This window comes from Leptidea sinapis, chromosome 19, assembly GCF_905404315.1.
Source record: "Leptidea sinapis chromosome 19, ilLepSina1.1, whole genome shotgun sequence".
NCBI lineage: Eukaryota > Metazoa > Arthropoda > Insecta > Lepidoptera > Pieridae > Leptidea > Leptidea sinapis.
The window spans coordinates 6,051,076-6,073,349 of NC_066283.1; the positions used below are offsets into that span (position 1 = coordinate 6,051,076).

The following is a 22,274-nucleotide window of genomic DNA, read 5'->3' on the forward strand; positions in this document are numbered from 1 at the left end:
ATATTATTGTTTATTTTCTATTTTTATGTGAAAATATTAATACGGTTCACAGAATACATCTACTTACCAAGTTCCAACAGTGTAGTTCTTATGGTTTCGGAAAAAAGTGATTGTGACATACACGGACAGACAGACAGACAGACATAACGAAACTATAAGGATTCCGATTTTGGAATTTGGCTACGGAACCCTAAAAATCTGGTAAATAACTGTTTTTTTTTTGTGATTGCCGAAGGGAGAAAGTTTTTTTTACAGTATTTATCAGTGATATCATGGTATCCTATTCTTAATAGAAATATTTGAATTTGAATAAATATAGCTAATGTGCGATGAAAAGTAAATAAAAAATACTTAGGTGGACTTATACAATAAATCGGTTGGAATATTGCATTTAAAAAACTGTAATTAATATAAATACTTCGTAATTTACTAATTTAAACTATATTTTTCTAGATTTCTCCTTACTCATAATTTTTGTAACGTAAAACATGCTGTGATTACTTTTAACTGTAGGATAAGTTAGATTTTATAATTAATGCAATGTAATCATTAATCCATTAAATACATAAGTAAATAAGTAACCATTTAAATAAATAATAATAATTCCACCTTCGCACGACACGCCACAAGTTAGGATATCATCCCCACCATCTGGATGTGTGGCGGTCCTCCACAGTGCGGTTTTCAAGGAGCTTTCTTCCACGTACTACAAAACTGTGGAATGAGCTTCCTTGTGCGGTGTTTCCGGGACGATACGACATGGGTACCTTCAAAAAAACCGCGTACACCTTCCTTAAAGGCCGGCAACGCTCTTGTGATTCCTCTGGTGTTGCAAGAGAATGTGGGCGGCGGTGATCACTCAACACCAGGTGACCCGTACACTCGTTAGTCCTCCTATTCCATAAAAAAAAACCATTTAAATAAATAAGTAACCATTTTACCAGTGGGAGGCTCCTTCTCACAGGATGCCGGCTAGATTATGGGTACGACAACGGCGTAAAGAAAAAAAATAAGTCTGTCGTGAAGAAGTAAGTAATGTGTATACATTACTGTGTATTGTGCTGAAGGGCGCCGTAGCTAGTGAAATTCCTGGGCAAATGAGACCCAACGTCTTATGTCTCAATCAATTGTAGTGCCGCTCAGAATTGTTTTGGGCTTTTGAAGATCCTGAGCGGCACTGCATTGTAATAATAATAATAATATTGACACACTTTTTACACAAATTATCTTGCCCCAAGTTAACCATATACAGCCTGTGTTATGGGTTACAAGACAATGATATAGTTAATACAATATACTTACTTAAACATACTTAAATTCATATAAACATACATGACTCGGAAACAAACATCCATATTCATCATAAATGCTTGCACCTACCGGGATTCGGACCCGGGACCTCTAGCTTTGTAGGTAGGATCGCTAACCACTCGGCTATACAGGTCGTCTTAATGGGCAGGGCATATCAATTACCATCAGCTGAACGTCCTGCTCGTCTCCCCACCCCTCATCCTTCCGGTAAACACGTAACCAGATCACAAGAGCCACCAGCATGAGTACTTTGTGAAGAGGAAACACAGCCAAGGTCACGCGAGGCGAGGACGACCCACTCACCGTGACCGTTCGTGTTTCAAGATAATTATTTACTGATTATAAATAGACAGGTAAATTGTTGAGTTCAACGATGCCCTGAAACGTTATAAAGTCGAAGTATAAAAAACTCATAACTATTTAATCTCAAATGATCTAACAGGCACGATTTTAAAACACAAATAAAATTTGAAAACATAATTTTATGAACGATGCGGGACTCGAATCCCCGACCTTTCGCGTTCCGTGCGAATGCTCTTCCAACTGAGCTGAGTGGGAGGCTCCTTTGCACAGGATGCCGGCTAGATTATGGGTACCACAACGGCGCCTATTTCTGCCGTGAAGCAGTAATGTGTAAGCATTACTGTGTTTCGGTCTGAAGGGCGCTGTAGCTAGTGAAATTACTGGGCAAATGAGACTTAACATCTTGTCTCAAGGTGACGAGCGCAGTTGTAGTGCCGCTCAGAATTTTTGGGGGTTTCAAGAATCCTGAGCGGCACTGCATAGTACCATTACTACCTGCCCATGCAGGGCGTATCAATTACCATCAGCTGAACGTCCTGCTCGTCTTGTCCCTTATTTTCATAAAAAAAAAACGTTCGAGTCCCACATCGTTAATAAAATTTTGTTTTCACATTTTATTTGTGTATTTACATATTATATTGTAATTGAAATGATTTGTAAATCTAGGAAAATGTAAATCTTGATATAAAAGAGTGGCAATGAGTTTCTTGCTACTTCTTCTTATTAGCTCAACCCTTTACGAAGTAGCGGTAGATTCAATAAGAATAATTTTTTTTTTTGACATTCATAAGTGTCCTTATCGTGACCTGCATGAATAAAGTGATTTTGATTTGATTTATTAATCCTGGAAGTGAGAGTTTTCACTTTAAAAACATAACAAATTTACGATTTTAAAATTCAAAGCCTCTGTCATCGGGCAATTTCATCACACAAAATATTTTTTTTTATTTTTTATATTAAGCGATTTTTTTGAATGGAGCGAAGGAGCGAATGAGTGATGAAAGAATGACTTATCAAATGTATGGCAAGTGTGTGTGGGCAAGTCGGTCGCGAGAGTCCTCATAAGACATTCGTCGAACAAAATGGGGGCGTTTTAAGAAAACGGAAGTTCCGAAGCACCTGGAACCGGTGAGCATATATGAAAAGAGTAAAGAATGTAGAGGAAGCGCGTGAGGTTTGTAAGGATAGAAGCAAGTGGCATTCTATTGTCTCTGCCTACCACGACGGGAAACAGGCATGTGTGTGTTTATATACACTTTTTTGAAAAGAATAACGGTAACCTATATAAATAGCCAGTTTGACTGGCATCTTCAGATTATTTCATAATTACCTAGTGTAAGTAGCTTGCCTCAACATAATACTTTAAATAAATAAGCAAAAAGTAGGTCTGTCCATTTCGTCATTTCATTTCGTTGAAATTAACGAAAAATTATCCCAGAGTCTAAACAGCTCCTTGCGTGTTGCGTTGCGTTGCGTCCAATTGTTCATTAAATAAAAAAGCAGGCTAAAAGATGTTTTTTAACATAAAAATAAAAGGTTAAATCTCGAGTGATTCTAAAATGACAGCTTGTATTCGTCCGGGCATGCTATCGATGCTATTCTTAATTGTTTCTTGTGGAACACGCTCCCACTGCGCAGCATTTACATTCCTCAGCTTCTCTAACTGTTCATTTTAGAACTGCCCAAATGCTCCAAATGATCTCAGCAAAAGTCGAGACCAAACGAGTTGACCAATAGAAACGACGAATCCCTACCTCTTCAACGCTTCAACATCGCCAGAAAAGTAAGCGCGAGCATTATCCTCCATTAAAATCCAATTTCCTCCAAGAAACGTTAATGCGGGTTGTACGTAAGGAATTAGAACTTCTGATATGTACCAGTGTGCCTTCAAAGTGCCGTTTCCTATGAAGACTAACTCCGTGTAGTCAAAACATTAATCGCTGCCCAAAACATAACTGAACCTCCACCATATGGGGTTATTGTTTCAAAGCAAACTTCTGCGAAACGTTCCCCTTGCCTTCACAGTACTCGCCTACGTCCGTCCTCACCATATAGTGATATTCTGGCTTCATCCGAGAATAATACTCTACCTACTCTTGAGTCCACGTCGCACAATTTCGAACGAAGCTAAGTCAAGTAACTCTGTGCTTACGGAGTTTTTAAGGACCACAGGCTGGATGGCGACTGTATTTTGTCAGCGAGAAGCCTCCTCCTGATACTCCTGCTATTTCCTCTAGAGTCATTTTGAGGTGGACATAAGAATATTTGCGATTTCTTGCTACTTGCTTGGTTCACCAGTTTTCTTCCAGCCCCAGGACTTCTACATAAGGATCCAGCCACTTGATATCGTTGGTAAGCCCTCTGTACAGTCGAATGACTCACATCTAGCCTCTGGGACACATAACATTGACTAACCCTTCCTCAAGTAGCGCTCAAGTTATCGTTCTATCATCCATTTTACAGACCGCAAAATAATGGTATCAAGTCTTAAAAATTTCAAGGAAATAGGATTGAATTATCTAAAAATGATTTAGAATTAATACGAATTGTCAACGATTCCCGTCACGACACGCAATTAACATTAATTTTGTTATAGGCCGACTATGTCTTAAATTTGAATTTGGAATAAACTTTTTTATGCACCACACCACTTCATAGATGTGCCAGTAATATTCTCAAATGATGAAAACCTCTTTTGGTATTGTGATTTCTAAAGAGACGGAAAAAATTAAAACCGCCCGTTTTATTTGCATATGAGTCTTTATGTACGTCTGGGCAAAATGCAAAAAACTACTGATAATCCGAAGAATATGACCTAATAGTACGACTTTAACTTAAATTTTGCATAAATACTATGAGGTAATTCGGGACATTTATAAAAAAACACTTTTTATTATTATTTTAGCTAACCCGACGTTTCGTTACCTTTCCAGATCACGTTATTAAGGGGGCTGTGACTGTTTCAAGTGTTTTATTTAAATATGTAACACTCGCGTCAGTCAATGAAAATATACAACTATATATTACTAGCTGACCCAGCTGACGTTATATTTATTACTTTACATGGCAATCATATAAAGTAATTAAAAAAAATTTGGGGTGAAAAAAGTAGAAACAACCGTTTCTCAGACCTACCAAATATATCGTACTACAATTATTGTATTCGATTGCCATCTTGCAACCCTATAGCGGATTTGTGGATGAAACAGAATAATATTAAAATCGCAATACAAAAATAGTTGTAGATCTTAGAAGGGCGAAAATTTTAAGTTTAAGAATTAATGTTGAATCATAATAAAATAAAATTAAAAAAAAAAATTAGGGGTGGACTTAACATTTAGGGAGATGAAAAATAGATGTTGTTTGATTCTCAGACCTACTCAGTATGAAAATTTATTCAAGTAGGCGTTACTTTGCGGAAATCCATAATAATACAAATGATTTGAGTTTTCTTTAGTGTTGATTCCGCCAATATTTGTCTTTAAACAATTCGATACGTGTTTCGCCTCTACACTAGGCAACCTCAGGACGTGTTGTCTCGCCAAAATCTGGCACGAGACTCCATTCGTGTCGAATTGTTGAAAGACAAATATTGGCGGAATTAACACTAAAGAAAACTCAAATCATTTCTACTCAATATGCACAAACAATTTTAGTCAAGCCGTTTCGCAGGAGTTTAACTAGAAACACCGCGACACGAGAATTTTATATAATATTAGATTATGCTAGATGCAAACATATTATTTTTGCTGCTTATATATTTTCTACACGAACGATCACGCGGGCAGCAGCTAGTTGTAATATATTCACATCCATACATTATGTACATAATCGCAATAGCTGTGGGTAATTATATTGAAGCAGCAATTTGGTTTGACATCGACAAAGTCAAGGTTACCATAACATTACATACAGCACAATTATTGATGTATTCATACAATTGCTTTGTATTGTAGGAAAATTTTCTTGACTCGGACAGCCAGTGGCCATTACGAGGCTCCTTTGCACAGGATGCCAGCTATATTATGGGTACCACAACGGCGCCTATTTCTTGAAGCAGTAATGTGTAAGCATTATTGTACTTCGGTCTGAAGGGCGCCGTAGCTAGTGAAATTACTGGGCAATTGAGACTTAATATCTTATGTCTCCAGGTGACGAGCGCGGTTTTTTTTATGGAATAGGAGGACAAACGAGCGTACGGGTCAACTGTACGGGTTACAACTCTTGCAACACCAGAGGAATCACACGAGGGTGGCCGGCCTTTAAGGAAGGTGTACGCGCTTTTTTTGAAGGTACCCATGTCGCATCGTCCCGGAAACACCGCACAAGGAAGTTCATTCCACAGGTTTGTAGTACGTACTTGGTTGTATTGAGACTTAAAGTTATTGGGCCTTAAACCTGAGCGGCACTACATTGTAATGGGCAGGGCGTATCAATTACCATCAGCTGAACGTCCTGCTCGTCTCGTCCCTTATTGTCATAAAAAAAGCCACTGGTATGATATGGTATGAAAAAGAGGTTCCTGTTTCCGCATAGATCACTCAGTTGGGTCCATTTTCGTTGAATGTTGGCCTGTCATTCCAACCAGCCCAGCTCCTTCCATAAGTTCAGAATATATTGGGGTGTTCGCACACGTCTCGGGGCGACCTCGTATTCACTAAGGGTTTTGCCCGTTGCTTGGCCACCCTGCCCATTCCAGGATAACATGTGTGACATTTTCGTCCTCGGCAAGACAACCTCTGCACTTTGGACTTCGGACAGCCAGTTTTTGGAATTAGCTTATTATGATTATTGGCTTAGCAAAAAAGTCCCAACTTTAAGTTCAGCAACAGCTGCTCGGCTTGTCGGGGATAGGGTAGACACGTCGCTTTTTATATGTCTGCTACTGCATTTATACAGGGAGTGTTCCGAAGAGTTTTTCGACCTGATTTCTGCCTCCGCCACAAATTAGGATATCATCCCCACCATCTGGATCTGTTGCGTCCCTCCAGAGTACGGTTTTTAAGGAACTTACGTGGAAGTACAACTAAGCTGTGGAATGAATTCCCTTGTGCGATATTTCCAGGACGTTACGACATGGGTACCTTAAAAAAAACGCGTGCAACTATTTAACAGTTCGGCAACGATCCTGTAATTCCTCTGATGTTGCAAGAGAATGTGGATGGCGGTGATCACTTAGCATCAGGTGACCCGTACGCTCGTTTGTCCTCTTCGATACAAAAACGCATATCTTGACCCCTCGTGTTACGAATGTCCATGGGCGGTTGGTTCCCCACTCCCTAATCACGTGAGTTTCTTCCCCGTTTGCCCCCCCCCCTCTTACACATTAAAAGGATACCTAGGTATGGATTTAAAAACTTGTTCATTAGGTTGTATATAATATCTGAATACATGATATTGTGTCGAAATAAAAAATTTCCCCCATTTTCCAACACTTAGCTGTGCTTTATATTCACATACAGACATAATTGATTTTTATGAGAATAAGTAAAAAAACGAGCAAGAGGTTCATCAGATGGTAGGATATAGGTATCTTTTTGTGTGCATGTATATCCAGACAAAACTCAAAAACTACAAAATATATTTAATTATTATTTTGTTTGAATATTAAAAAGAGTCCAACTTAAAAGCTACATATTGCTTCTTTACAGCATCTACGCGGACGACTTCGGAGGCAGTAGCTAGTATATGATAATAATGAATTCTAGTTTCCGTATATTTTGGTAGATTACTAGAGTGCATTGGTTTGTATCGAACCGGTAACTAGGATACCATAAAACAGGGGAAGTATTAGTCAGACCATGCAATCCTTTTACGAACAGGGTTGCCACTTAGGTATATATATAAATTAAGTGTGCATTTAAAAAATATGAAAATTTTGTTTCCCTATTTCCTTATGAATAGAAGTATTAATATGCTCAGGATTAGATATTATTTATGGCAGTTTCTCAAAGAAATTACACGAGCATATAAATTATATAATTTTAATTCTTATAAATTAATGATAAAGTAATAAAATAAGAAATATACCCCCTAAATTTTAAGGGCACTCCTAAATTTTATTTTTATTTATTTGAACGTAATTTTTTGTTTTTTTTTTTTCTTGATACAGCATTTAAAAATACATACAACCCTAAATTTTCAACACCTTGCAAGATGGCAATGGATCAATATTTACAATAATTGTAGTACGATAAATTTGGTAGGTCTGAGAATCGGTTGCAACTACTTTTTACACCCCAAAATTTTTTTATTACTTTATATAGCAATACAACGTTTGCTGGGTCAGCTAGTATAAATTAAATTGTACGCTTCCCCATAATGATAGTTTCGATTTTATGTAATCTCAGTAATGTAAATATAGTTATAACTTTCTTTTTGTTTGAATAAAGTATTCATATTAAATGATAAAGTTTCTTTGTCCGTAAAGGTTGTTAAGTTACAACATGGTCAAATGTTAGAGTTTATTCTGACGTGCACCAGAGGTTCTTCAAATAAGATATGAGCAAATAGAAAAACAGTAACATAACTAAACCACAAAGACCAGGCTCGTGCGAACGCAAATCTTACCCATACCTGTGTATGCTGCTGAAACTTTGCAATGCGAGATGATAAAAGAAGAATATAGAGTGTTAGGTTAGGTTATAAATCGGTACCACTGTAATTATTGCATGTCTGTCAAGACGAAACATGTGCCTACTCTAAATTTGTGACAACTTTACTTTTGAATGTTTGTGGCAAATAAAGAACTTTTACATTCTGACAATGTGTTGCTGGAGAGGGATGCTTAGTTTATTGGACTGAATTTCGTACAAACGTCTCGATACTCCAGGAACTATGTGCCGAGGAGCGCTTATCTGCCATAGTGCAGTCCCGCATACTCGCTTTATCGTCCAGGATAAAGTGGAAGGCACTTGACAGCGCTGCGGGTAGTCCCGTGCATGGTTGCACTGGAATGACCAGAGAGTACTAATTGTGAGGAGCTTTGATTGTATCTGCCACACAAAACTTCTTTACATCCACAACCTCTCTGTCAAGGTAACTCAAGGGCGTATTCACCGAAAAGAATAATGAAATAAATTTGAATGATTATATCCTTCCTGCGTCGTAATCCTCAGTACTGAGGGTCGTGACCACCCCTCTATCACTTTCTCACGTATGATCGCTCTCCATCTATTCCTGTCTCTGGCGGTGTGAAAGGCATTGTGAACCGTAGAGTCGAGGGCGGAGCGGACCTGATCCGACCATCCTGTTGGACTGCGTCCACGAGGCCTCTTCCCATCTATTTTGCCGACCACAATGAGCCTCTCAAGGTTTCCATCGTCCTTCCTTGCGAATGATTATATGCTACCTTATAATTGCTCTATTTTTACTCAATTCGTCTGTGTCGATTTTAATATATTTTTTTGAGGTTTAGTTCCCTACCTTTATTTCATATCGTGTATTGTTTAAAAAAATAACATAATTCTTATGTAACACTAGCAATTACAAAGAGGGATATATTACCATAACAATCTAAATAAATCGGAATTGTTTAAAAATTTGCATCTCCGGACAATCCCAATGAGCTTAAAATGGCTACGATATAAGAATAAAATACTTTGCTGTTCTTTCTACAAATGCGTTTAAATATACTTCAGAAGCCATAAATAAATATTTACTTATTTAGTGACAACCCTAATGGTTATTATTCAAAAAATCGATCACGTAATCCGTCCCGTTTACTTTCCTCTGTAATGTTTTGTCTCGCTCGCACAGTGCAACGATTCGAAAGGAATATAGAATAATAATTGGGATTATGATAGATGTTTTTATGTTATTTGGTCGAAATAAAGTTGTTTGTTTTGTTTTTCATTATTGTTGTCAAGATCGCTGGAATACGTTGGATGAGGGCAGGACCGATCGTCGTGGAAATCTATAGCGGAGGCCTTTGTCTGATGATGATGATGAAAGGTGTTTCTAGAATGTTCTAGATCATTTTAGTATAGCGTTATTTCTTCTTTCTATTACGCTTATTTTTGCAGCGTTACTGTATTTGTCAGTAATGTCGTGGACATAACATTCAAATTCAAATATTTTTATTCAAAATAGGATGTGACATCACTTCTTGAAAGTTAAAAACTACCACCCATTCCAAAACGAACGCCTCAGACCTGAGAAGAATGGGCGCAACAAACTCAGCGGGAATATTTTTCATAAAAAAAATGTGTTTACTAAGTAATATTGTACAATTAAAGTTATTATTTAATAGCCTGAGGGCAGTCGCGCCATTCCCAAACAGTGGTATCATTAATAAAGTCATTTATGTTATAGTTACCTTTACCACACAAACGTTTTTTAACAATTCACAACGCCGCCTATTTCTGCCGTGAAGCAGTAATGTGTAAATATTATTGTATTTCGGACTGAAGGGCGCCGTAGCTAGTCAAATTACTGGGCAAATGAGACTTAGCATCTTGTCTCTAGGTGACGAGCGCATTTATACTGCCGCTCATAATATTTGGTTTTTTCAAGAATCCTGAGTGGCACTGTATTGTAATTGGCAAGGCGTATCAATTACCATCAGCTGAACGTCCTGCTCGTCTCGTCCCTTATTTTCATAAAAAAAGTATCGTAATACTTTTGTTTTGAACATTTTCTGTGATCTTGTTGTAAAAGTATATATCTATTACCAAGTCCAACATAACAGAGCTGGTGACCGCACCGGGATCGAACGCCCGGCCATTATGAACCGCTAGCGTCGGTTAACCGGAACGGATTGCTCCAGTTCCATACACGGGGTACCGTTCGATGTCTGCTGCCATCACGCAGAAATAGTCACGGTCAGTCAGTTATTAATGCAATGCGACGAGAAATTAAAAAAAAAGTGTTGTGTGTGTGTGTGTGTATTTATATACGCATGCAAGAAATGATTCTTTCGGGTAATATAAGAAAAATTCTTAAAAAAATATTCATCGTGCTATTGTACGTTTGTAGAAAAAATAACATTGTAATAAAGATTGTATTGAATACAACCAAAGAAAATATTCTTGTATTTAAATATCATTAAATTATTTTTATACAATTAGAGATATTTTAATTAATTTTAATTATATAAAGAAATTTATTTAATTCTCCACCATTAGTTGAGGTTCCATGATACAATGGTCTAGTTGACCAGCTAACGTCAGGGTGTCGAATTTGCGTGACGGTGCGCGCGAGGAATAACTTCAAAAATCGGGTGATTTTTAGTAAGAAGTGACGAGACCAGTAATCCGTTAATGAATGTAAGTGATACGCCCTGCCTGTTCAATATCCATTAATAATCATTTCAATATTTCTACTACTCAATTGAAAAGAGATGTGACAGTAATGACGACCTTCACGAAGCATCCTTACACAAACAATGAATTCAAGCTCTAAAGTTTGATGCATCAAATACATGATAATTTATATTTATACAATTTATTCTTAATTACTTTTTATGAAATATTTGATATTATTTAAACACGACTCATTTATTGGATGCAACACCTTACTAACTAGTTTTTGTTTATGGAATAGGAGTACAAACGAGCGTACGGGTCACCTGGTGTTAAGAGATCACCGCCGCCCACATTCTCTTGCGGAGGAATCACAAGAGCGTTGCCGGCCTTTAAGGAAGGTGTACGCGCTTTTTTTGAAGGTACCCATGTGGTATCGTCCCGGAAACACCGCACAAGGAAGCTCATTCCACAGCGTTGTAGTACGAGGGAGAAAGCTCCTTGAAAACCGCACTGTGGAGGACCGCCACACATCCAGATGATGGGGATGATATCCTAACTTGTGTTTGTTATGCATATTACAGCCATTGTAAAAATATATGTATGTTCTTACATAATAACATATAGTAAGATTCAGTAATTTAAAAGAAATATTTATAGTGATTCGAAAGCGGTTAGTTTAAGCCTAACTGAATAAATTTTATTTGACTTTGACAGTTACTTAGAGCTCTGAAACCATCGTATGTTCGGTGGTGTCTTTCCATCGTCGCGTCGTTAAGCGTGCATCATAATGATTTCGCACACCGTTCAAGACGGTGCCTATTTCTGCCGTGAAGCAGTAATGTGTAAGCATTACTGTGTTTCAGCCTGAAGGGCGCCGTATCTAGTGAAATTACTGGGCAAACGAGACTTAACATCTTATGTCTCAAGGTGACGAGCGCAGTTGTAGTGCCATTCAGAATTTTTGGGGTTTTTCAAGAATCCTGAGCGGCACTGCTTTGTAATGGGCAGGGCGTATCAATTACCATCAGCTGAACGTCCTGCTCGTCTTGTCCCATATTTTCATAAAAAAAACTCATTCGTACGTAGAATTATAAGATAGACCGAACCATATCAAACGGGACAATGTCGTCAAGTTTATTGAAGCTATGAAAACAATTGGGAAGTTAAAAGGCGAGGAAAATTGGTCGGAAATACTGGTTGACCTTGCCGTGAAAACCATTTGTGGTTGATCTGAATAATAATCAAGGAAATGAGTCAGTATCCTTCGCATAACCTAAAATGTGCGACATTTTATTTTGTTTATCACGTTCTGTCGCCACGTACAAAAGACAGAAAAGAATTTTTATTCAAAACTAGCTGACCCGACAGACGTTGTTTTGTATATAATAAATAAAATTATGTTTTTATATGAATTCGTCAATAATATATCATAACATCAACAATTACTTCGTAAAATATGCACGCTGCTGTCGTAATGAAATTGTTTCACAGCAGAACTGTCAAACCGTGCGTCAATAAATTCTCTCATAGAAATTATGTATGGACACATCAAAGGAAAAACAAATTTGTTGTTTTTATTTAATTTTGCAGAATTTTCCTATTTATTCACCTTTTAAACCTTCTCTGGACTTCCACAAATAATTCAAGACCAAAATTAGCCAAATCAGTCCAGCCGTTCTCGAGTTTTAGCGAGACTAACGAACAGCAATTCATATTTATATATATAGATAAAATTCTAACATACATTCGTAAAAATATGCCTCAGACCACGGAAAATGAGATAAACTGCTGGCTTTTTTCAGAGGTGACAAACTGGCAAGAGTACTGTATAAAATTTATTTTAATTTTGCATGAATATTAAGAAGATGTGGGGACAGCAAAAATATTACAATTCATTATTATAAAACTCTCAATCTGCTTAATAGAACCATACCTATAAGTAGGTATATCGTAAGGTATGTAGATCCGACCCGAACTTGACCGCTGTTGTTAGTTTAATTCATCAAACAGGTAAATATCTAAAAATTCCACCTAGTCAATTTAAGAAATGTCGGAATAGCAATGACAGCAACACGCTCCAGTTAATGCGAGGCTAACTCGTCAAGGCTCGGTTTAAATTCAATTATATTGTATTAGATAACTAATAGATAGCATCCGCATTTAACCGCATTATTTACTGATGTGCTAAAAGAAAATATGTATTTATTAACAGCATAAAATGAAACGACTGATGTGATTATTGTGATACCGGGCCAAAGTGCATCGTAATTACGTACAAATATTGGGACCGAAAAGATGTATGAAAGTCCATTACGAACGCGTTCTTCATTTTCTTTTTTGTGTGTATTGATATTTTTATGGACTTCCATACTGGTTAGTTTCAATTTACGTACATACTATATGTCAGTCAGTGATAGCCTTAAATCCATATTTTTTTAAGTCTATAAAAAATAATCAAATATCTCTTTGTGTGTCTACTTATGTTCAAGTTCTCAAATTATTACCTGCAGTTTATTCACTAATAACTTTAACGGGTATGTTAAGGCCCTTAACTTCGCTTCGTACCTAAGAATTGCATATTCGTTAGTAATCGCTAATTTCCTCCTCTTGGTGAACATTATACTATTCTCAGTCGTAATACATACCTACTTATTGCCTCAAATTGATCTTTGCTTTTGATTATTTTTGTGTATAGCTTACTCACAGATCCTTTTAAAGAGTGCATTCTCCGTCCTAAATATTGCTTTCCTTTTCTTGCGAACGCCCTGTTTGCCACACTAGGAGATGATAAAACTTGCCGAGTTTCTTGTCAGTTCTCAGAACAAGACCCTCTTCTTTCTTGAACAGATGGCATCAAACTTGACTTTCATATGCGTACAAATTGTACCTAAATGAATAAAGAAATTTCATTTCTATTTCTCGAAGTCTTCGCTCCAAAAATAAATAGCATTTTTCGGAGCAAGACCTTAAAAAGTGGCGTTACGAGGTGCGAAGCATATTGATAGTGCATCTTCCTGTTTGGTTTGGTTTTGATACAAATATTTACGTGGCGGCTTCCCGTTTGTGACAATATAAGTGTTTGAACTGCAGTGATACGTTTTCGTGAGAAATTAACTTGTTATCAAATTGAGGGCAATTTTATTTGTGTATGTGATATCCTTATCACAGCCCCAATCCTTTGGGGCTATCTTGATATCCAATCCAAACTAGTGCTGGAGAAATATTACCTTTTAACGTTTACCCAGAGCTAATTGTTTGGTATTATTTGTTTTTTGAAGTGTTAACTTCTTTAGATTTTTTAATTTTATACAAGAGGGGGCAAACGGACAAGAGTGATGAAAAGTGGTGCGGAAACCGCCCCTGGACATCCACAACATCAGGGATCAAGAGATGCATTTCCGGCCTATAACTTAGGAATATACCCTTATCTTGAAGGTACCCTAAGTCTTACCGGCTCGGGAAAAGTGTAGCCGGTAATCGAATCCACAGTTTTTAATTATTTTGATTTATCACTTCTTTTAGCACTCGCTACAAATGTTTCTGTTTTTAATATGGACCATAAATGAAGAAGAATACCATAAGGGTCACTTCATGGTAAATTGCGACCTCCAAGCATTACACTATCAACAATGTGCAATTAATTGGTTTTATAACTTTCTCAGGCTGACATTAAATCGAGCTATCAACAGTACAGGCCCTACTAAAGTGCCAGATGCATTTTGTGCCTCTTACATTTGCGAGTGGTAGACTGCACTCTCTTGGAATCAATCACCTACCACTGAGAATACTCGAATAATATTTAAATTATCTAGACTATTTTCTGTCACAAATAATCAAAGCTGTACTTAAATATTATTTATATATTAATTAACCTATTTATTTGTATTGTATTACATCTTTATCTATTAAGTTAACGTCTTGCCTATCTTATCACTCATTATCGTACAAATATAGACTATTATTATATTGTCTATTTTCACGCTTGCACTGCAACTCGTCATAAGTGGTGCGTACGAAGCATGACCAATTTATCATTACTACCCTCCATTACTAATAACGAGCTAGGCTCTATTAAGTTATTTATCATTACGTGACATACCTTTGTTATATCGAGGCATAGTGGTGACATCGTCAGACCCATTATTATATTGTAAATAATAATAATACATTGCTACTAAGCCGTATATTGTGTTCGGTGAGAGCGTCAGATATTTATTATAGATAGTAATTTTCCGTAAACGGTCATTAGACCGTTTTGATATTAATCAACGAGTCTAGACCATTATCTCAAGAGAATCTCGCCTCAAAAACAGAAGGCAGCTGTTTTGGGAACTGCACGCATCGTGCAGAAGTTCCTCAGTATGTCGCTCTAAATACCGGCGGAATTATCGTAAGCGTTCGCGGGCGGGTCTCTGTTTATGTTTTTTTTTTATAAATACATTTTATGTTATATATAAATATACGGTAGGAAATAAAATTAAATTGTAATAAAGAGTAAATGTGGCGTGCCTCAAGGTGACGTGTTGTCTCCTCTCCTTTTTATTTTGTTATGTTTGTTATTTTCATTAACTTTACGTGTTCAAAACTCCCTTCCCTGTACAATTGATGATCTAGAGATTTACGCTCACTCATCTATTGAAAATCTCGATTCAACAATTGGTTTTACCATTTACATCAATAATATTCCGCTTTACAGCATTTCAAATGGCTAATTCGTATTTTTGTAAAAGCAGTTTGATGCCCAACGAAATCTTTTAATACCCAGATTCAGTTTCGTTCTGGACTTGTACGAATTAGATAACTCTAATTTAATTTAATTTAATTAATAAACTAACTTATGAACTATTTTTCTTCATAGGATCAGTGCTTCCTGAATTGTTTTTTATCTCTTTCTTCTTATCTTTCGCCTTTTTTGTTATTTGTCGTAAATCTTTCTTCTCCATTTATTAACTGTTGCGAATCATCTTGAAAATTCTTTAGGCATATCTTTTCATAACTGTAACTGTTGAAAGAATTCCTGATTCAATTATATAATATCTACATGTTAATTTAACACATAATATGAGAAATAACATTATAATTATAAAAAACAAAATTGTTGTTAATGTTTTTTTTTAAATTAATATTTGTGAAATTCTTATTTTATAGCACTTATTTCTTTATGTTGTAATAGAATTCTATATAAACTATTAAAAGATACAATAACTGAAGTGTGAACATCGTACCTAATGGGTGATAACTGCTGTAATTATCTTACATCGATTGAGTCTCAGATTAGGTTTATGGAAATGAAGGCGGAGAGAAACTATTGACACACGCTTCCGCAATTCCGCCGTGACCATGATTCATGCAATTGGATCGAAATATCGGCATAAAATTAATAAAATATATATCGTGAGTACCCGTCATAACAATTACTATGTTAAGATTCCGCGATGATAAAAGTTTAAAAAGATTTATGTATGTATATACATACAAGTTTTTAAAATAAGTTTTAGGTGGCCTTTGAAATTTATCGAGTGCTATCTTAATTATTGTTCGTGCCTTAACAGATAGGTATGGTAGTCTCATGATTATTAAGGTGTTAATACCCTAACCCCCTTATTCATAATGGTCCGCTAACTTTAAACAGCCGCTAAGGAGTGTTTTTTCTCATACTGACTTAGGTCAATAGAAGAAGACAGAGTGAGAATTAGCAATGCTTCAAGTTAGCAGACTATTATGAATAAGGGGGTATGTATTAATCTATTCTGTAGTTATTGTTGCTGTTTATTTCAATATCTATTCCAATTTATATTGAAATTAATAACAATGATAATTAGGTCACTTATCTTTCAACCATATTATTACAATTACACAATACTATTATTATCAGTAAGATATCTGAAGACAAACGAAATGAGATCACTGAAAAACAAACATTAGTCACTATCAACAATGTCGCAACTTGGTGTTTAACTGTCGCCATTTGTTTCAGGTCGTAGCGTGCAGTGGATTATCTTCCCGCCAAATAAGTGTTTTTTTATGGCTTCGGCTGCTATAACAATTTGCAATTGAATGTGAATGTTTCGATCAGTTTAATTTTTAATAAATTAATAATAACAAAATAAGAAGTAGTGAGTCAATTAATATATAAATAAGTGGTTTATTGTCCTAAAATAATTTCGTGTGTTTTAGCGTAGTGGCTGTATAGATTACCTTTGCCTTTCTAGCGATTTAAAAAGTAACGGAGACCGGTGAAGTAAAATAAGTGAAGTGACTTACAGTGTAATGTTGAGTGTATAATGTGTTCAGAATATGGATGAAAAATACGTTCATAAGACCTGCGTGAGGGTAAACTCCGCAGACGACGAGTCGAGGGATGAGGTGGACCATTTACCAAAGAAGAATCCATTTATAAGGGTAAGTTATTGTTGTAAGGGTAAATTTTAAAGTGAAAATTCGTTAACGACGCATGCGAGTAGTTTTTTATCAAATCGTCACGATTTTCGGGTCCGTGCCATTTTGTTTTTGTTGTCAATATGACAGTGTTGACAGCTGTCAGGTGAAGTTGACAGATACAATACCAACGATTGTCGTATCTTTTCATTTTGTTAATTTAAAAGTACGAAAAATGATTTATATCTATTATTTATTATAGGGAGTGACAACAACATTACATATTATTTTATATTAATCTATTTATATTTATTGCATTATATTTACATGTATTATTTTATTGAATTGAAACTGCTTTAGAATCGTTGTGTTTTGAAACTCGATGAAACGAAAAAGCGCGACGATAGAGGCGCCGTTGCTAGCTATTATTTTTCAGGGTTTTTTATATGTATAAGAAGAGATGAGAGGAGCAAGGGTATTCACTTGATGGTAAGTGATCAACCCAGAGCTGTTGAGGATTCTTGGAATCCAAAAATTCAGAGTGACGCCACGATTGCGCGTATCACCACATGTGTCAGCGGTCCGGCAGTTCTCATGTAGCCCTTAGCGTAGCTAAATCGAGGTTCGCAGAGGTGTCCCAAAGTTTAGAGTTTAAGATGATTTACTCGTCACTTTTGCTCATTAAAAAAAATTTAAGCCATGTTATGATGGACGATATATGGTGATGAACTTTGATGGACTTTGAGAATAGAAGATGCGTTAATTTAAAATTAAATATTGCGTGTATTCGTGTTTAAGTTACAAAGCTCTAAAAGAGAGGAGCGAGAGAACCCTCTTAAACAAAATACCAATGGCCGGTTAGAATACTATAGATAAGTTCCGAGTTCAATTCTAGATGTCGTTGCCAGTCTTCAAAATATATTTTCTTAGATTACTGTATAGATTAATGCTTACTAAAAACCTCAGGCGTAGTCGCAAAGTGCGGAAACTAATACTACGCCCAAATGGGTGTACTCGAGCCAGTATCGAACAAAAACTTTGCTAATTATTAAAACTAAAATGCCGGGTTGCCTAGTAAAACTTTGTTAAAATAATACAAGAATTAAGAAAGACACTAGGAACACATATCATGAGTAAGTAGTCAAGATGCCACGCACACAAGCATCTAATAATTGCCGGTAGTAAAAAAAAACTATTGTTCTTAGGTAGTGCGGTATATAGTTGGACTACAGCGGAGACCAATCCATAATCTAAGTATATTTTATAAATTAAATGGAGTAAATTTATAACAAGCAGTTATTGAGTATTCCCTCCACAGTCTCGGTATAAAATCATAAGATTCGCACCGAATGGAATACCGTTACACAGTTGTGTATACACCGCGGGCTGGTAGACCTCGTATGCACACTTTTACTTTCATTCCGCGCCGCCTGACCCATATGTTACTTATCTTAATGTCATCCGAACATCTTGTAACTGGATCCTGAGATAACAATCATAGGCACAACTGTATTTTGAATGTTGATATGAAGAATCTGTCTGGTCTAGTAACATGAGTTACAATTTGTTATGTTTTAAAGTGATATCCCTCACTTCTGGGATTAGTGACACAAAATTTGAACGTGGTTTTACCCCCACCAAACCATCACTGAAGTCGGATAATGCCCACTTTGCGCTCTGTCGACTAATTAGGAAGTCTTCAGCTCTGATGAAGCCCGAAACGTTCGTTTCCAACCAAGACTGCGTAGACCGAACTTAATGACCCGGTGCCGAGCTTGCTGGAAAAACCATTCTTCATTATTGAAGATGGTGTTGTTAAGGGCCTTCATTACCTTCTCAAGAATGGTATATTGATACACTTGTGGCGATATTTTGATACCTTTTTCACAAAAGTATGTCTCAGTCACTCCTTCATAGCTATTACCCCACCTAACCATCACTGAAGTCGGATAGTGCCCACGTTGCACTCTGTCGACTAATTAGAAAGCTTCTTTAGAGCTTTGAGCATTACTACGGTCATGTTTTTGTTAAAATGTTGCTCAATTGTACAAAAACTCTCATCCGTAAACAAATTTTGCTGTGACCTCCCTTTGCGTACCGCTTCAGTAGTTATTTCAATTCTACCACCCTATTCTTTTTTAAATTATCAGTTCAGAAATGACCAGTACGTCTCATATAGGCTGCAAGTCCTGAGTCACCTCTAAAATACACGACATAGTTCTATCTTCATCTCCCCAGATATAATCTTTGGTTTCGGACAGGATTTCCTCGAATTCTTTCCCTTACTGCTTTGACCACCTCTTTCGTACGTATACTACGTAGACGGCAGATCTTTTTCTGTCACAAACAGAGGAGTTTGTACCTATTAATAGTCCGGCATACAAACATTACCACAAACAACACTACAAACGTATGAAGAGTTTTAAAAATTGCATATGGCTCCATACCTACTTTATGTAATGCAATCACAGCGATTCGGTTCTCTTTATCACCCCACTCCAATTTAATATCGCAAAATATTGTACAATGTATTGGCGCCAAAATGTGAAAACTCAATGAACCATCTATACTAATATTATAAAGCTGCAGTGTTTGTTTGTTTGTTTGTTTGTTTGTTTGTTTGAACGCGCTAATCTCTGGTACTACTGGTCCGATTTGAATGATTCTTTCAGTGTTGGGTAGTCCATTTATCGAGGAAGGCTATAGGCTATGTTTATTTTTTTTTTCAAAATTAGGGATCCGTAATAAAATTGCTATTTTGTAACACAAGGTGTAAAATCGAAAACCTATTTTTTCGTGCGCTGCAAAAACTATTGACAATAGAACAAAATGATGTACAGGCTATAATATAGGCAATATTTTATTACTTATAAAACTATCGCGTGAATTATACTTTATATGGCAAAACAACGTTTGCCGGGTCAGCTAGTCATAATATAAAAATGACAGGTTCCAAAGTCAAATGTAATATTTTGTTTATTAATAGTATTTATGGCCAGACTAAGTTTATATTAAAATTATATTCTTTATCAAAGTAGCATCGCGTAGACGATCAGTTTAGCAGCATTAAACGTTCGATTGTGTGACGGTTAGAAAGCAGTTCACACGGTTATTTGCCACGGTCATATAAAGTGTATCAGGCGGTTGATAACTAACTATTATTATGTCAGATATCGAAGAAAGTGATATGCGCTCCATGTATGTGCGTGATGTACCTATACATACGTAGGTACTATCATGGACCTAAGTACAATAATAATAAATCATTTATTTTCAGGCACTACCCATAGATATACAAACAATCTTAACTTAAATTAAATTACAGATAAAATTACAGTTTAAATTTTAAGATATATCATAATGACAATTAAAAAGAAAGTAATTAATAATTAATAATGATAATATTAATAATTTAAATTCGGAAAAAAAAAATCCATAATAATTGTTAGTAAAATGTCCTAAATACTATTGTAAAACAAACAAAGATACAACAAGATATAGAGAAGGAAAGCGAAGCTGTTGTTAATGTAACCGATTTTTATTGACAAGTCGTAAACAGTCAGCCACGCATGGTATTGGCTCCGTAGTATTTTGAAAATTAAGCTTATGAAAAGCACGCAAATCAAAATTGTTCACGCATTATTGAGCTGTCAGGTAGCCTAAACGCTAATAATATATTCAGTCTATGGGAACTATGTGGCCCATTGGGTGATTCAATGTTTTGATACAAAATATTTTTGACACCTGATGGTTTGTGGTCCCCAATGACCATGTTCGAAATACTGAACTGAGGAATCACAAGAGCCAGATTTTACGGTGAGTGAACACGCGTTTTTAAAGGTGGTTGGTTTTCCACACGGTTTTGTGACGAGCGTTGGCAGTCATTCGGCCAACGGATGGGCCTATCTGTCCCCAATGCTGCAGTACGTATTATTGGTGGACTTCCACTACAAGTAAGTAATTATATATAATATATTATAAATAATTAATGGTTATTAATGTATGCTCAAGTACTTTTAAGTGCATTTTAATATTTATTCATGGTGCACAGCGTAACGTTTCCCGCGTTTATTTGAAAGACTGCTTGACATTCGGAAATCTTCTGAATACACAATTTTTTTTTGATTTTTTTTATTGGTACGGGATGCAAGTTCAAGGGCCAATGAATTAACAATTTATTGACAGTGTTGTCAGCGATATAGTTACCAACAATTTGCAATATCTTGGTTTATTCTCAGGTATAATTTTATGCCAAGTTTATTTGTACGGCCGTACCAGTTTAGTTTAACTGCCTAATAATTTATACTCCTATACCGTTAAAATACAATAGCTAGGTACCTAAAACAAACAGAATAAGTGATGGGGCTGCTAATTTCGATACAAAAAGGTATATAATCGAAATCCAAAGTAGACCTAGTAGAATTTAGGATACTTTCTCATCAGATAATTCCGATAGAGATTAATAAATGAAATGCTAAGGCTAATTGGACGTAATTCCAGTTAAACGTACCAAGCCACAATCATATAGAACTTGAGTTAAGGACATAAAACTGGTCACACAGCCCTAATGCCACTCTTTAAATGACAATGAAATATTAGGCCAACCTTTGCTTTAGAGCTGTTCGTGCTATATATCAGCTTGGTTATAGACAGTCTCGCAAAGAAAAATTTAAAGAAATAAATATTATGACTGTTCATTGTCAGTACATTTATGAAAATTTAATAAACGTTCACAAAAATCGTCACCTTTTTGCTCTTAATAGTGATTTTCATTATTATAACACTAGAAATAAGGGATTGCTTGTAACTTATTCTAGTAGGCTTCATAAGATACATAATAGCTTTAAGGGTAAATGTATACACTTCTATGATAAAGTCCCAGCCACTGTTCAGGCATTATCTATAAATAAATTTAAATGTTTTATAAAAAAAATCGCTCTGTCGTAAATCCTATTACTCCACTGCTGAATATCTAAATGATCGGACAGCCTGGGACTAGATTATGATTTCTTTATAGCGATAGAAATGACTGTACAA

General features: G+C 36.1%; 1 protein-coding gene across 1 annotated transcript in view; it reads left to right on the forward strand.

The window, feature by feature from the left end:
• LOC126969977 (rhophilin-2) overlaps positions 1 to 22,274 on the forward strand; it is a 135,413-nt gene that overhangs the window by 12,583 nt on the left and 100,556 nt on the right. Inside the window, exon 2 of the mRNA XM_050815624.1 lies at positions 16,837 to 17,261. Coding sequence (XP_050671581.1) covers positions 17,157 to 17,261 — 105 coding nt within the window. The 5' untranslated portion in view covers positions 16,837 to 17,156. The remainder of the gene's footprint in view (positions 1 to 16,836; positions 17,262 to 22,274) is intronic.